This window comes from Mus pahari, chromosome 10, assembly GCF_900095145.1.
Source record: "Mus pahari chromosome 10, PAHARI_EIJ_v1.1, whole genome shotgun sequence".
Lineage (NCBI taxonomy): Eukaryota > Metazoa > Chordata > Mammalia > Rodentia > Muridae > Mus > Mus pahari.
Genome location: NC_034599.1, coordinates 116,465,620 through 116,479,590, shown reverse-complemented (window position 1 = coordinate 116,479,590; position 13,971 = coordinate 116,465,620). Strand labels below are relative to the sequence as shown.

The 13,971-nt window shown below is 38.6% G+C and overlaps 2 protein-coding genes across 2 annotated transcripts in view; one reads left to right on the top strand and one right to left on the bottom strand.

Moving 5' to 3' along the window:
- The window catches only part of Ccr9 (C-C motif chemokine receptor 9), a 97,651-nt gene that overhangs the window by 50,809 nt on the left and 32,871 nt on the right, over positions 1-13,971 (bottom strand). The window lies entirely within an intron of this gene.
- Positions 2,863-13,971, top strand: part of Lztfl1 (leucine zipper transcription factor like 1) — a 25,745-nt gene continuing 14,636 nt past the window's right edge. Inside the window, exons 1-7 of the mRNA XM_021206306.2 lie at positions 2,863-2,936; positions 5,343-5,467; positions 8,300-8,494; positions 9,825-9,885; positions 11,377-11,448; positions 12,981-13,046; positions 13,133-13,210. Coding sequence (XP_021061965.1) covers positions 2,934-2,936; positions 5,343-5,467; positions 8,300-8,494; positions 9,825-9,885; positions 11,377-11,448; positions 12,981-13,046; positions 13,133-13,210 — 600 coding nt within the window. The 5' untranslated portion in view covers positions 2,863-2,933. The remainder of the gene's footprint in view (positions 2,937-5,342; positions 5,468-8,299; positions 8,495-9,824; positions 9,886-11,376; positions 11,449-12,980; positions 13,047-13,132; positions 13,211-13,971) is intronic.

Genomic DNA, 13,971 nt, shown 5'->3' with positions numbered 1-13,971 from the left:
AAAAAAAAAAAAAAAAAAAAAAAAAAAAAGTCTTGCCTAATTCCTCAATTAACAGGGCTATCTGGAGAAGTCAGACAGATTTTGGGGGGAGAATTCATAAAGCTATACTGTAAAGACTCTGTTGTAAGATGATTCCCCAAAGTGGTTTTCTCCTAACTCTACTCAATCTACTTCCAGCTCAACTTCAAAAGCTTTCCTCCTACTTTTTTCTTCATGTTAACTTGCAGGGGGGGGGGTTGTTTGTTTGTTTTGTTTGTTTTTGGTTTTTTGTTGTTGTGTTGTTTGCTCTTGCTTTGTCATTTTCCCAACTTTTTAATTTAAATTTTTATGTTTTTAAATTCCATATACAAAGACTGTATTTACATTATTTCCACTATTTCTTCTCTCTCCTCCAACTCTTTCCATGTCCCAACTCCCTTCAAATTCATGATCTCTCCTTTAATTATTCTTACAAATACATATATACAAATATATAAATACAGTCTGATGAATAACCATCAGAGGGCTTGTTTCTGGAGACAACTGATTCTCCTTCTCTTAGCACCCGTTAATTGCCTGTAGCCCTTACTTCAAAAATCCCCAACCCGGGCTGGTGAGATGGCCCAGTGGGTAAGAGCACCCGACTGCTCTTCTGAAGGTCCAGAGTTCAAATCCCAGCAACCACATGGTGGCTCACAACCATCCTTAACAAGATCTGACGCCCTCTTCTGGAGTGTCTGAAGACAGCTACAGTGTACTTACATATAGTAAATAAATAAATACTAGTAAAGATTAGAAAAAAGGAAGACAACTTGGCAAATTTCAGTCAATAAAACTGAAGCTGCTTGTGAATCTATCATTCATAAAGAATTGTAATATTGTGAAAAGATGCATATGTGCCTGTTTCTAACACAGCTTGCTCATGTCACTCCCCTAAACAGAAGGCAGAATGTTACCTCTGTGGTAGTGGGTGAGTAGGTAAATATGGACAAGAAAATTCTGTTATCTGTACTAGGATGAGACTTAAAACCCTTGGCAGTGATTATGTGGGTATATTCCAGATCTGCCTTCCCCGACTAATCATGGCATGTGGCTTTTCTGAACATTTTCTCGTCTAACTCTTACCCATTTAACTTATTTCTGTTTTGTTTTTTGTTCTGTTCTGACCATTTAACTAATGGATATGTTTTCACTATTGTACCTTTTCCTAAAGACATCATGTCTTTATAAATTAGCTTTATTCTAAAAGACTTATTTGTTAGCACTTTGTTCTAATAACAAAAGTTTAAGTTCACTTAAGAAATTTGAAAGTCATGTCTGCAGGTGTGTGCATGCTCATGTATGTGCATTCGTGGAAGGGGAGCATAGGTGTGGTGTAGTGTTCATGTGGAGACCAGAAGACAATAGTTCTGAACTGGCTCTCTTCTACCATGTGGATCCAGAAAATTGAATAAGGTAATCAGGTTTGTCAGGAAGTGCCTTTATCTGCTGACCCATCCGGCCAGCCCTCAAGTTGATTTTTAAGTAATTAAGCTTAGCCCCTGTGACAATTATTACATTTCTACCTAATTAATATCATTTAGACAGAATAAAATAGCAAAAAGAAAGAAAGAAAGAAAGAAAGAAAGAAAGATTCTTGAAACCAGAATTGTATTTAATATCCACTGTATTAGAACACCTGGCAATAGCCTTTTGATTTTGTCTTGAAAACATATTTATATTGCTTTAAGACTCAAACTTCACAGCTTCCATCTACCTCTCCAGTCTGTAGATTCTCAGTCTCTTCCTCTATAAGTAGCTCTGGAACCATGTCTCTAAAATTCTTCTGCATCTAAAAGCACCCGATTGTGATTCATTTTAAACTCTACTTTGTATTGGCTGTGAAAGACAATCTCAAAATGCACCCTCAAAATTAACTTTTGATAACTCAGAGCTAATGTTCAATGTTTGTTCCCTCCTGCTTTAAGTCTCCCAGGCTCAGAAGGCTAGCAGCTCTGCATGATGTTGGTTTACTCAGAGCCTCTTCGTAAGATATGGCACTGGCCTAGAGTGGTTGTATGCTCACCAATATTTGTAATAAACTCTTCCTATACTTGTCTTTCATAGGACAATGTCTTTTTTTAGGACAGGGCTTCATTATGTAGCCCTGGATGGCCTTAATCTCACAGAGGTCGTTCTGCCCCTGCTTTACAAATGCTGGGGTTAAAGGCAAGGCGACCATAGAGGCAGTCATCACTTTGGAACAACTGTTAAACTTGAAGATTCTAATGACTCAAGTTAGACTTCATAAGTGAAAATTTCCGCCCGGGAGATCAGGACGTTATTCCACAACCTTCTCCTGGCGAATTTAGTGTCTGTCTCTCTAATTCACTACTCTATATAAACCTATGTTTTTGCACATTTTTTTCCCAAAAAGGTAAATTTATTCTCTTCTGCCAGCTTATAAAATAATGCAGATGGAGGAAGGGCATGCACCATTGCCAGTACTAGCTTGCTAGCCTGATGCAGTCACGCTGAAGTTCTGTTCAATCAGCCCGTTATTCTCAGAAGCGGCCGAGGTCTGGAATCACCCGCTCTGGGTCCTGGTGCCAAAACACAACTTCCGCCCTGATTGTCGGCAAACAAGCTGGCACCTAAGGCGCCCCTCAGCTCCCCCGCATCTCCCTCCCCCCCCTCCCCGGAAATTTCTCTGTTGCCATTAGCAATGGCAGGCACCGCCCCAGGTTAGCGTGGCAAGAAAAGGTGGGACTTCCGGATCTCAAAGCCAATGTACCTGCGGAAATTAGCCAGTTACGCAGCACGGTCTGTCACGTGACAGTAAGAGCCAATGATACCGTGTAACCGAGGGCCCACGTGTCTCCGTTCCCATTGGCAACCCGCGGCTTCTAAACAACCTACTATCCTCAGGCCCCAGGTGCCGGCCTCCCTGTTTCCTGTCTGGTCCCGCCACTACCATGGTGAGTATCCTGGTCCGGAGAGGGCCCAGCTAGGGTGCGGAGGACGAACGAGCGGGGCCTCGTTGGGGAGGGAGGCTGGAATCACATCGGCCGAGCCGCGGTGAGAGCATCCTTGCTGAAGCCTTTCTCCGGCCTTGTCACCTCATCCTTAGCTGTGGTCTGGGAAGCCCTGGCCATCACAGCCGCACACATTTGCCAGTGTGAAGAATTACGGGCTGGTTCCAACTTTCTGTGTGAACTTGGTTGACTCTTAACTTTCTGAAGTACCTTATTTTACAACTGATTAAATATGGGTGCTATTTTCTTTGGACATCTGAAGACCATCTGGGTATTAGAGTTCGGGCTTACCCTGAGACAGATAAAACTGAAAAGAAAACACCAGTTCATCCAACCTTTCATCATACAATTAATTTAAATAGCTGTACATAGATAAAAGCACGGAAATGAAGTTGAAGGAGAGGGAGTTTAAGTTATTGAAAGTGAAGCTCAAGTGAGTTGTTTACATATCCCAGCAATCAATTCCTAGTAAGTGTCACTTTGTATACATCTAAACAAAACAGACCAATTCTTAAACAATCCTGAGCTAGGAACTGGTCCTGCTTCTGATGTCAAAAACGAAAAAAAAAAAAAAAAAAGATGCTAGTGGCGTCACAAAAAAATTGTTAGTACTTGTTTGTGTTCTTACTCTTTTATGTCAGTTTGATAACACTTAGAAACCGGGTGTAGATGATTCGTCAAACAATGAACATAAAATAAACATTTTAAGCAATAACCTCACGTTTAAAAAAATATTCTTATCCTTTAAAGATTCAGGTTTTTCGAGACAGGGTTTCTCTGTACAGCTCTGGCTGTCCTGGAACTCACTCTGTAGACCAGGCTGGCCTCGAACTCAGAATCCGCCTGCCTCTGCCTCCCGAGTGCTGGTATTAAAGGCGTGCCCCACCACATTAAATATATTCATACGATGTATTTAAAATCCTCCCCCTAGCTTCTTCCAGAATTATCTCTTACTTCCTGTCCTGTTTTATTTTTTTTAAGCCTACCTAGTCCAGTTTATGCTACACAGGTACTCATGGGTGTGGGACCATCACCTTCCTTGGGCCACACTCTTAAAAGAAACTGTGTCTCTACCCTTCATAAATCATCAGCTGTCAGTAACTCCTCAGCTAGAAGTAGGATCTCATAAATCCCTCCCTGTCTCTATGCTGGATTGTTGATTGACCTAACTTTGCACAGGTGACCACAGTTGTGAGTTTCTAGGCCAGCAGTTCTGTCATGTCTAGAAATTTTTTGTTGTTGCTGTTTCAAGACAGGGTTTCTCTGTATAGCCCTGTCTATCTTGGAACTCTCTCTGTAGTCCAGCCTGACCTTGAACTCAGATTCACTTGCCTCTGCCTCTGCCTCCTGAGTGCTGGAACTAAAGGCTTGTGTAACAACTGCCTGGCAAGAAGACATGGTTTTGATCTGTTCCTCAATGATCTGTCTCTTAGTCTTTTGCTCCCTCAGAGATAGTTTCTGAGCCTTCTGGGGGATGTGTGAGTGTGTGTGTATCTTAGTTGTGGCTAAGCCTATTTATTCTCTGTACCTAACAGCTGTGAGTTGTGTGTTAACCACCATCCACTGCACAGAGAAACTTCTCTAATCAGGTCTGAGAGCTGTACTTACTGTGTAGCTTCTCTATTTTAAAACAGCATCTGGTTTATAAAAAAGACTAGTGTTTGTTTTCAAGCCAGATATACTTTTTAAGGTTGTATTTGGTAAGTTTAAGTTTCTGTATTGATCTGAAAATTAGTGTATTAAGGAATGCAGGCGTTTGTTTCCTCTCACACAGCAGCCATCTTATTTAGATTAGTGAGTAGGTTAGTGATGCTCCGTGAGGTGAGGATAGAGGTCTCATTCTTCTTTCTGTTCTTTCAGCCCTGGGGCATAAAAATGTCATGGTTCATCCTAGTTACCTACTCTGCCTACTTTTAGAGACATTAGATGACAGGCGTATAAGGTATATCCCATATCTTAAGTCTGAAAAATACCCCACACCTCTTTGTATTCCTTCTTTTCCTGAGAAGTAGTCATGTGATTGTGGCCTGAGTGTATTTGAGTTGGTAGGAGGACAAAAAGGCAACCTGATAGACATCTGTTGCTACAACACCATATATTCATCATCAACATTGTTGTTAGTTATTGTTATTGTTTGAGACTTCGTCTCTGGGTAGCCCTGGCTGTTCTGAAGCTCACTATGTAGATCAGGCTGGTTTCAAAAGGCACAGAGATCTGCCTGCCTCTGCCTCCCAAGTGCTGAGATTAAAAGCAGGTACCAGTACACTGAGCCAAACAAAATACCTTCTTTATTTTCATTGTCAGTTCTTCTGTCATAGCCTCTGGACTAACCAGTTCTCTCTTTTTCAGGCAGAGTTGGGCCTAAATGAGCACCATCAAAATGAGGTCATTAATTACATGCGTTTTGCTCGTTCAAAAAGAGGCTTGAGACTTAAGACGGTAGATTCCTGCTTTCAGGACCTCAAGGACAGCAGGTATCAAGAGACTTTAAGGCCTAGTTTCTTAAAACTGCATCATATAACATCATATATTCAGTCATATAACTGAATGAATGTGGGCTCTTTAAAAATTTGGCATTAGTAAAAGTTTTCTTAAGATGCAATCACTAAAAATTATTTCATAATTAAATGTAAAATGACTCTGAGGTGTTCTGCCAGCATTTCCCAGTTTTGTCATGTGACTTCGGAACACACTACAGCCACAGTTCACACTGCCCAGGCCATCATGCCACCCAACACCAATACAAACTACCTGAAATTCTTTGGCTTAGACTATTGTATACTTTGAATTACAGTGATTTTACTGTATATGTAAGTATTCTGCTCTTATGGAGACGTAATGTTTTAATTATGACAACGACCTAATATTTTCTTACTATCATTTCTCAGCAGGTAAATATCAAGTTAGTATATCTCTGGAATCTATTGTGTTGAGTCTTTGATTTTAAAAATTGCTATTTGAGATACTGAGTTGAATTTCATTAAAAACTCATTAAGTGACTTTTGTTTTTGGGATTAAGACAATTTCCAACCATTTGTGAAATGGTCATAAATATATTTTTGCCATTTTGTACTATGTACTTGTGCAAGGCAGTTTTCTCAGCATTGATAGTTGTAAAATCAAAATATTAATCAACTCTGAAAAATATTAAAGGTGCTGTATCCTGCCTTATCAAATATTCAATCAAGACTTAATTGTTGCTATAAAAATAAGCACATTCATCTTGTTATATGAAAAATTAGCTTTCAGCTTTAGTAAATGGCAAATTATATGCCAGAGAAGTGGTTTTAAACATTTTTTTTTCTTCAATTTTTCAAAACAGGGTTCTCTGTAACAACCTTGACTGTCTTGGAACTCTTATTTGTAGACCAGGCTAGCCTCAAACTCACAGAGATCTGCCTACCTCCCCAAATGCTAGGATTAAAGGTGTGTACTATGACACCTGGCTTGTTTTAAGAAAAAATTTTATGATTTTTTTTTAATTAGTAAATATCTCATCTGCATACTTACTTTATATACATGTGTACCTGGTCATGTGAAGGTTTCTCAAGGAAGAAAGGATCCTAAGTGGATAAATTAAATTCTGATTAATGCTAATACAGAAACCACAGTGGTCACTGAGAGAAACTCCACTAAGTTCCATGGATTTGTGAAGTTATAGTTGTGGGTGATAGTCTGTTGTCAGGCATGCACATGACAATCATTACATACTGTAAAGTTTCAGATAACAATTGTGACGGGTTTAATTCTTTAAATTCCATATCTTTAATTTCTTAAGTGATTTCTTAAAGAAGTAAAGCCATATGACATGGCAGTTATGAACTTATACTTTTCATATAGAGCAATTTGGAGAGGGAAAAACAAAATAAAACATCTACTTGGTAGTACCAACATTGACTTGAAACAAAAGTTGGTAAGTTTTGTTGAACCAACAATGGAAAGTAGTTAAACGTCAAGTCACATGTAAGTAGCAGAGGTCTTCAGGATGTCTCTAGCTGTTGTGGAGGTCATCAGCCTTGTACTAGTGTCTGTTCAACCAATTAACCTAATCTGGTTTATTAAACCTAGTGGATGAAAGCAATGTAACTGGCAAAAATATGGTATAGTCTATTAAAGAATATAGAAAATATTAACATTTTAATAAAGACTCTAAACGTGTTTTTAAGAATGATTAAATTTGCTGGGCATGGTGGTGCATACCTTTAATCCCAGCACTAAGGAGGCAGAAGCAGTCGGATTTCTGAGTTCGAGGCCAGCCTGGTCTTACAGAGTGAGTTCCAGGACAGCCAGGGCTACATAGAGAAACCTTGTCTCGAAAAACCAACCCCCCCCCCAAAAAAAAGAATGATTAAATTTTTCTAGTTTAACAATGTTAAAGAATTATGTGTTAAATACTACTTAGTGAAATGTAACTGTGCTGAAAATGTTTTCTATTAATTTGAATATGATTGTGCCAAGATGTTTGATTTTGTCTGTTTGGAAGAAAGAAAGAAGGAAAGGTGAGGCTAAGGGTCTGAGGGTGAGACACTTTAAAGGGGCAAAGCTGTAAGAAACAAAACTCTGTTACTGTGACACTGTCATTGAGAGTAGGAGATGTGCACAGGATTTGTTAAGGACTCCAGCTGTTGGTCACATTGCTGAAATTGTTGGAGCTAGTAACCCACAGTGGGACCACAGGCGATCTCTTCCACCCTCCAAGCCCTGTGTACAGTTAGGAGGAAGGTGATGGAGGAAGGTGATGGCTCATTCCTGAGATTCCTTTCTAACCCAAGTAGATCCAGTAAGAGAAGTTTTGATTGCTGCTATTGATTATTCTTTTTTGTGATTCATAGTGGTACTTTAAAATGTTAATTTTTGTGTGTGTGTGTGTGTGTGTCTCTAGACTGCTAAGAAAGTTAATATATAACTGCAGTGTTTGTCTCATAGGCATACTAATATTTAAGTAATTCATATGATCATTAAAATGTTAGAGAAGTAACAAAGTGAAGAAGTTACGTGTTCTATGTGACTTTTTAAGTTACTAAATATGATAAGGCTAACTTAGAGGAGTATAAAGTAAAGAAAATAATACTGAAAAGTTAAAAAAGAATAGGTGAAGGTTTAGGGGATATTTTTCAATATGTAGCTATATTTTAAAATGAACACATTTGAACAGTTACCCACATCTAGTCATTTTAATCTCTCCCAGAGAGTTTTTCTTGCAATCTTTAATTCTTTAAATGTCATGATGTAGGTTTCTTGACTTCAGTTATATTTTGTAAGTTGCTCCTGTGATTAACTAGCCAATGGTGTCATACTGTTTTCAGGCTGGTGGAGGAGACTTTCACCATTGATGAGGTATCAGAAGTCCTAAATGGGCTGCAGGCTGTGGTACACAGTGAGGTGGAGTCCGAGCTCATCAATACAGCTTACACCAATGTCCTGCTCCTACGGCAGCTGTTCTCACAAGCTGAGAAGTGGTATCTAAAGCTACAGACAGACATTTCTGAACTTGAAAACAGGTAAAATTTGTACTTGCAGTTGAGATAGAGGCCCAACTATGATCTCAAAAGTTAGAAAATTACTTCGCTAGTACTTTCCTGGGTGTGAAACACTGGGTAAGGTAGCAGCAAGGCTCAGTCACTAGATGATTCCTTCCTTGAGGAGCACTCAAAGTCCTCTTAAAGATACTCTGTTTCTACTATTAGTTACAACTACATGAAACTGCTTTTCAATCTAAAGTAACTATTCCTTAGAGCATCTTTAGTAGCATGGATAATATTACAGTGGTCTTGATACATTGATCTGCTAAGAAGTAAAGATTAGAACAGTTGAAGATATACTAGAGAATCATTTCCATCTATTCAGCCTAATAGCATTGCAAATTTGTTTTTAGATAACTACATTTGAAACCATGTACTTAACCTAGGAAATGTAACCTATAAAAGGCTTAAAAATCTTACAATATTAAAAAGTTCATAAATTCAAAACCTCTGGTAAGATCAATGAAGTTGAAGCTGGTTCTAAGAAATAACATGCCACTTGGGCATCGTGGTTCATACCTTTAATTTCAATTCTTGAGACTGCTTGGGCTATACAATAAGACCCTGTCTCAAAAAATAAATAAATAAAAATAAAAATAAAAAAATGCCAGAAGTCAAGAAGAACTCACTGCTAAGCCCTTGAAATTGTTCTCTGAACAGTCTCTCCTCAAGTGGAAAATGATGAGCAATGCTAAGTACAGTCTTCCAGGAGGGAAGGAAGTTCATTTGGCTTCTGCGGCTGTCAGTTTCTCAGTAGGTGACTGGTGAGAAAATACTAAGTGCCCCAATGTTTGAAGAAGATAGAAGAGTGGTCTGTATGCAGGAGTACAGTCCACATATCTATCTTGGTAGATTATCAGGGGCTTGCTCACACCACTGGCTTTCATGGAATATGTTAGTATTCTCTCTCAGTAGTTACTGTGGACTAAGTCATATCCAAGAAAACTGCACTACAAATCAGACTCTTCCTTAGATGACAGTGAATGTTATGTATTAGGGAAATCATGCTGTACCTTAGAAATAGAGAGAAATACAAATGTCATTCATACACATATTAGCATTGCTGTTTATGTCTTACGACACAGATCATATATGTATCAGGTACAAAGTACCAAGACCTATAGATGATTCAAATTGGTTTACAGGGGCATGAGATTCTCAACCATTTGTAATTAAATATCAGTTTTGTACCCTCTTATGCTCATCTTCCTAGCATGTAATAGGTTGGTTCTTGTAATTTTTTTATTCTTTTGTGTGCTAGTAGTCTATTCTCAATGAATATTCTCTTAAATTTCCTTTTATTTTTCAGAGAATTATTAGAACAAGTTGCTGAATTTGAAAAGGCAGAATTTGCATCTTCAAATAAAAAGGTAGATTTTAGTATGTCTAAGTCTGTATTTGTTTTTACACATGTGGTTATACCTATGTATGTATGCCTGTTTGCATGTATGGGTGCACATGTGCACAGCTGCCCATGCACATGTGTGTGTTTGCATATGGAGGCCAGATTGATGCTGAGTGTCGTCTTCTTTGGTCACTTTCCACTTTACTGAGGCCAAGACTTTTACTAAACTCAGAGGTCACCAGTTCATCTAGGGTAGCTCATCAGCTGTCACTAGGAATCCCATGTCTGCCTACTGAACCCAGAGACTACAGGTAGGTCACCACACCTAGCTCATCAGCTCTCACTAGGAATCCCATGTCTGCCTATTGAACCCAGAGACTACAGGTAGGTCACTACACCTACCTGATTTGTGTGTAAGTACTGAGACTCCAAATGTAAATCCTCACATTTGTGTGGTAAGTGCTTTATCCACTGAAGCATTTCCTTAGCCTCCCGTATTTCTCAATAGCTGGTACCTGAAATCCTCATAGCATAACTAGTGGGGCTGAAAGACGTTCAAAGGAAAAACATTCAGGTTGGGAATAGAACTTAAATTGCCACTCAGACTTACAGACAAAAAGATTTAAAAGTTTCAGAAGTAACTAAAAAACTGTTTTTGTCTGGTCTCTCTCCTCTCTCCTCTCTCCTCTCTCCTCTCTCCTCTCTCCTCTCTCCCTCCCTCCCTGCAGTCCAGTCTCAATCCCTTGTAAACCCTTCATTTATCTGAAACAGAGCATCTACTTTATAGTGATCAGACCTGTTGTTATATCCTGACTCTGCTTCTTAGCTGTGTACCATAGACAGGTTACCCAAGACAGGAGGTAGAGACATTCTGTTAGACTTTCTGAACAATTATGTGCTGTGATGTCACTAACTATATATACTGTAAATCATATTTAGTCCCCCATCAGATAGCTAAACACTGCTGAGATGAATCCATGTATAAACACACAGAAAATATTTCCTAATAACTCTTTTGGAGGATATTTCTGACTAAGACATTTTGGGTCAGAGGGCGTGGATTATTACTTTTAAGACATGCTACTAAAATGTCCAAATATTTGTGTTAAATTATTATTTGCTTGTAATTTCTCAACCATTACAGATTGATGGTATGAAGTTTATTCAGAAATCATTTACAGCTATCACAGATGAAAATTCCAGTCCTAGAAGCTAGAGATTTTTTATCAAATCTGACTATGATCTCCTTGTCTCTCTCTTTTCCATCTGTATTAATAAAGGATTAAAGGGAAGTTTGGTTTCATTTTTATCTCTGTCATATATTGAGCTTCATAGGGCACATCATAGGCACTGGACATAACAGAATGAACACAACAAGAATCAGTACAATTGTAGAACTGAAGCCCTAGTGGGTGTGTTATAGATTATGTCTTCCACTTAGAAAGTGCAGATGTTTCACAATGATTCCTGCTTTACTCTGTGGTGATTTTAGATTGGTTTCTTCATTTTGTTGCAGCCCATCATAGATATCACAAAGCCTAAACTTGTTCCAATTAATGAAGGTGGAACTACAGAGCTCCTAAACAAGGTAATATTCTCATCATTTTGAGAAATGAGAAAATCTTGGTTCTGCCTCTTTCCTCCCTATTCCTGAACAAAGCTAAGGTAAAAGAAACAGTCTGTCACAGTTTTACTGATGGAACCAAGTGACCAGAAGAGGGCATGCTTACTTTGTAGAATCTGAAGTGACTGATAGATGTTTTCACAGTAAAGTACATGGAATTTCACAGTACAGGGCATGGAATTTTGAACAGTGTTTTCTGGTGTGCATTTGAAATGTGTAATCCACAATAATGTATGGGTTATTTTTAATGCTTATAGAAATTATCAGCATAAAAATATTTTCCCATATTCTTGGCAGTATACACATGTCGATGTTATAATAGATAAAAAGCAGTGCAGTACCTAGTACACTCTCAAAACTTATTATTTCATTGGAAAGTAGGAACTAACATTTCCAGAAGCAGAGATGAGAGGACTAAAGGGTTCTGCGGGTATCATAGTATTATAAAGAAGACAGAGCTCTGTGTGGATGTGAGGAGATAAGAATGGGTGCTTGAATGAGGTAACCTCTAAGCTGGGTCTTAAAGATGAAGACAGATTAAGTTAAAGGGCCTGCTAGGTAGAAGAGCAGAATATCTCCTGTCCAGAGGCAGACAGAAGGTTGGCATGATTTAGAACAACAGAGTACAGTGTATATGGGAGTAAAATGCACAGTCAGACTGATCAGGTGGGTTCATCTCGTATCAAAACTACTTAAGGACAAAGGGGTTTGGCCTCAGCTCAGCCATTCTGGAGCTTGAACACTGGACACTAAAATGATGGTAGTAGTGTGTTTTCAGGTTAAGTGGCAGGAATGTGGCCAAGAACAGGCCCAAGTTACAGGATCAGAAAGTTAGGTGAGAGATGGCAAGCAAGGAGAATGGCTGAAAACAGAGCAGAAGGAGAAAGGTGTTCCTAAGAGAAAAGCACCTATAAGTCTTAGAGCTAAACTTGATTCACAGCTATGGGGTTCAGGCAGGCTTTGTGAAAGCTGGCTTTTACTCCTAACTAAGGCATTTGGATTTTTGAACCACTATATAATTTTGATTATTTTTTAAGTAAAACAAGTAGTGATCATTTCATGTTAAACACATTTTTGGTTAAAATAATAAAATTTAGGGACTGGAGAGAGGGCTCAGTGGTTAAGAGTACTTGCTACTACAAGGGAAGGCCTGGGCCAAGTAGTGGGAGTGGGTGGGTAGGGGAGCCGGAGGGGGGGGAGCGTATAGGGAACTTTCAGGATAGCATTTGAAAGGTAAATAAAGAAAATAATAATTTAAAAAAAGAGAGAGTACTTGCTACTCTTGTGGAAAACCCAGACTCAGTTCACAGCCAGCTATAACTCTAGCCTATGAGGGTATCTGATGCCCTCATCTAGTGATATATATAATGTGTGTGTGTGTGTATATATTATATGTATATAATATATATATATACACATATACATGCAGGCAAAACATTCATACACATAAAAATAAATCTTTAAAATAATAATAAAATTTGGATTTATTCACAAAGGAAATTTTAAGGCTTCAACAAGAGAATGAAAAACTAAAGTCAAGGCTGAAGACCATTGAAATACAGGTAACTGAAGAATCTTTCAACACAGTTATTGAGCAATTAGCCTAGAGAGTATAAGTTGAGTGTACTATGTTTACATTTGATTATAGGCTGTAAATGCTCTGGATGAGAAGTCAAAATTGGAAAGAGTGCTTCAAGATTTACAGCTCGATCAAGGAAACCAACAGGTAAAACAATTTAGCTATTTTTCCACATCTAAAGAGAATAAAATTAGAAACTTTGGTCATAATCACTGTTCATCATATTCTATCTACTTTGTCATTCTCTCTGCTTAATGCTATTGCTGTCTTACATTGACTCAGATACTCTATCCTTTGTCCATTTTCCAGGGGAAGATTCACAGCTTACAGGACTAGCTTACATTACAAGTCTTTTTTGTTTGTTTGGGTTTTGTTTTTTGGTTTTTTGTTTGTTTTTCAAGACAGGTTTTCTCTGTATAGCTCTGGCTGTCCTGGAACTCACTTTGTAGACCAGGCTGGCCTTGAACTGAGAAATCCGCCTGCCTCTGCCTCCCAAGAGCTGGGATTAAAGGCGTGCGACACCACGCCCTGCTTACATTACAAGTCTTAATAGCAGGCAGGATGTTCTTAAGTTTATTATCAAGGAAGTAAAGGAAGAGTTTGCATTTAGGTTTTATTATTCTGAATGCTACTTGACTTTTCCTTGGCTGTAGTGACAGTTCGAGGGATAATGAGTTGCATTTGTATTCACTGTACTGTAGGCTACAGTGACCTCCAATCTGTTATAGCTTCATTTGTATCCAGTATGCTGTAGAAAACAGTGACAATCCAGAGTGGCAGTTCTGCAAGCCTACCTGAGAATAATAGCTGAGTATTGCTCTACCTGCTGGGAGTCCGTTAGTCTATCATTGGCTCTCCTGTGGTCCTCACAGTGAGTGTGACACAGTATTGTGCTTTTTTTTTTTTTT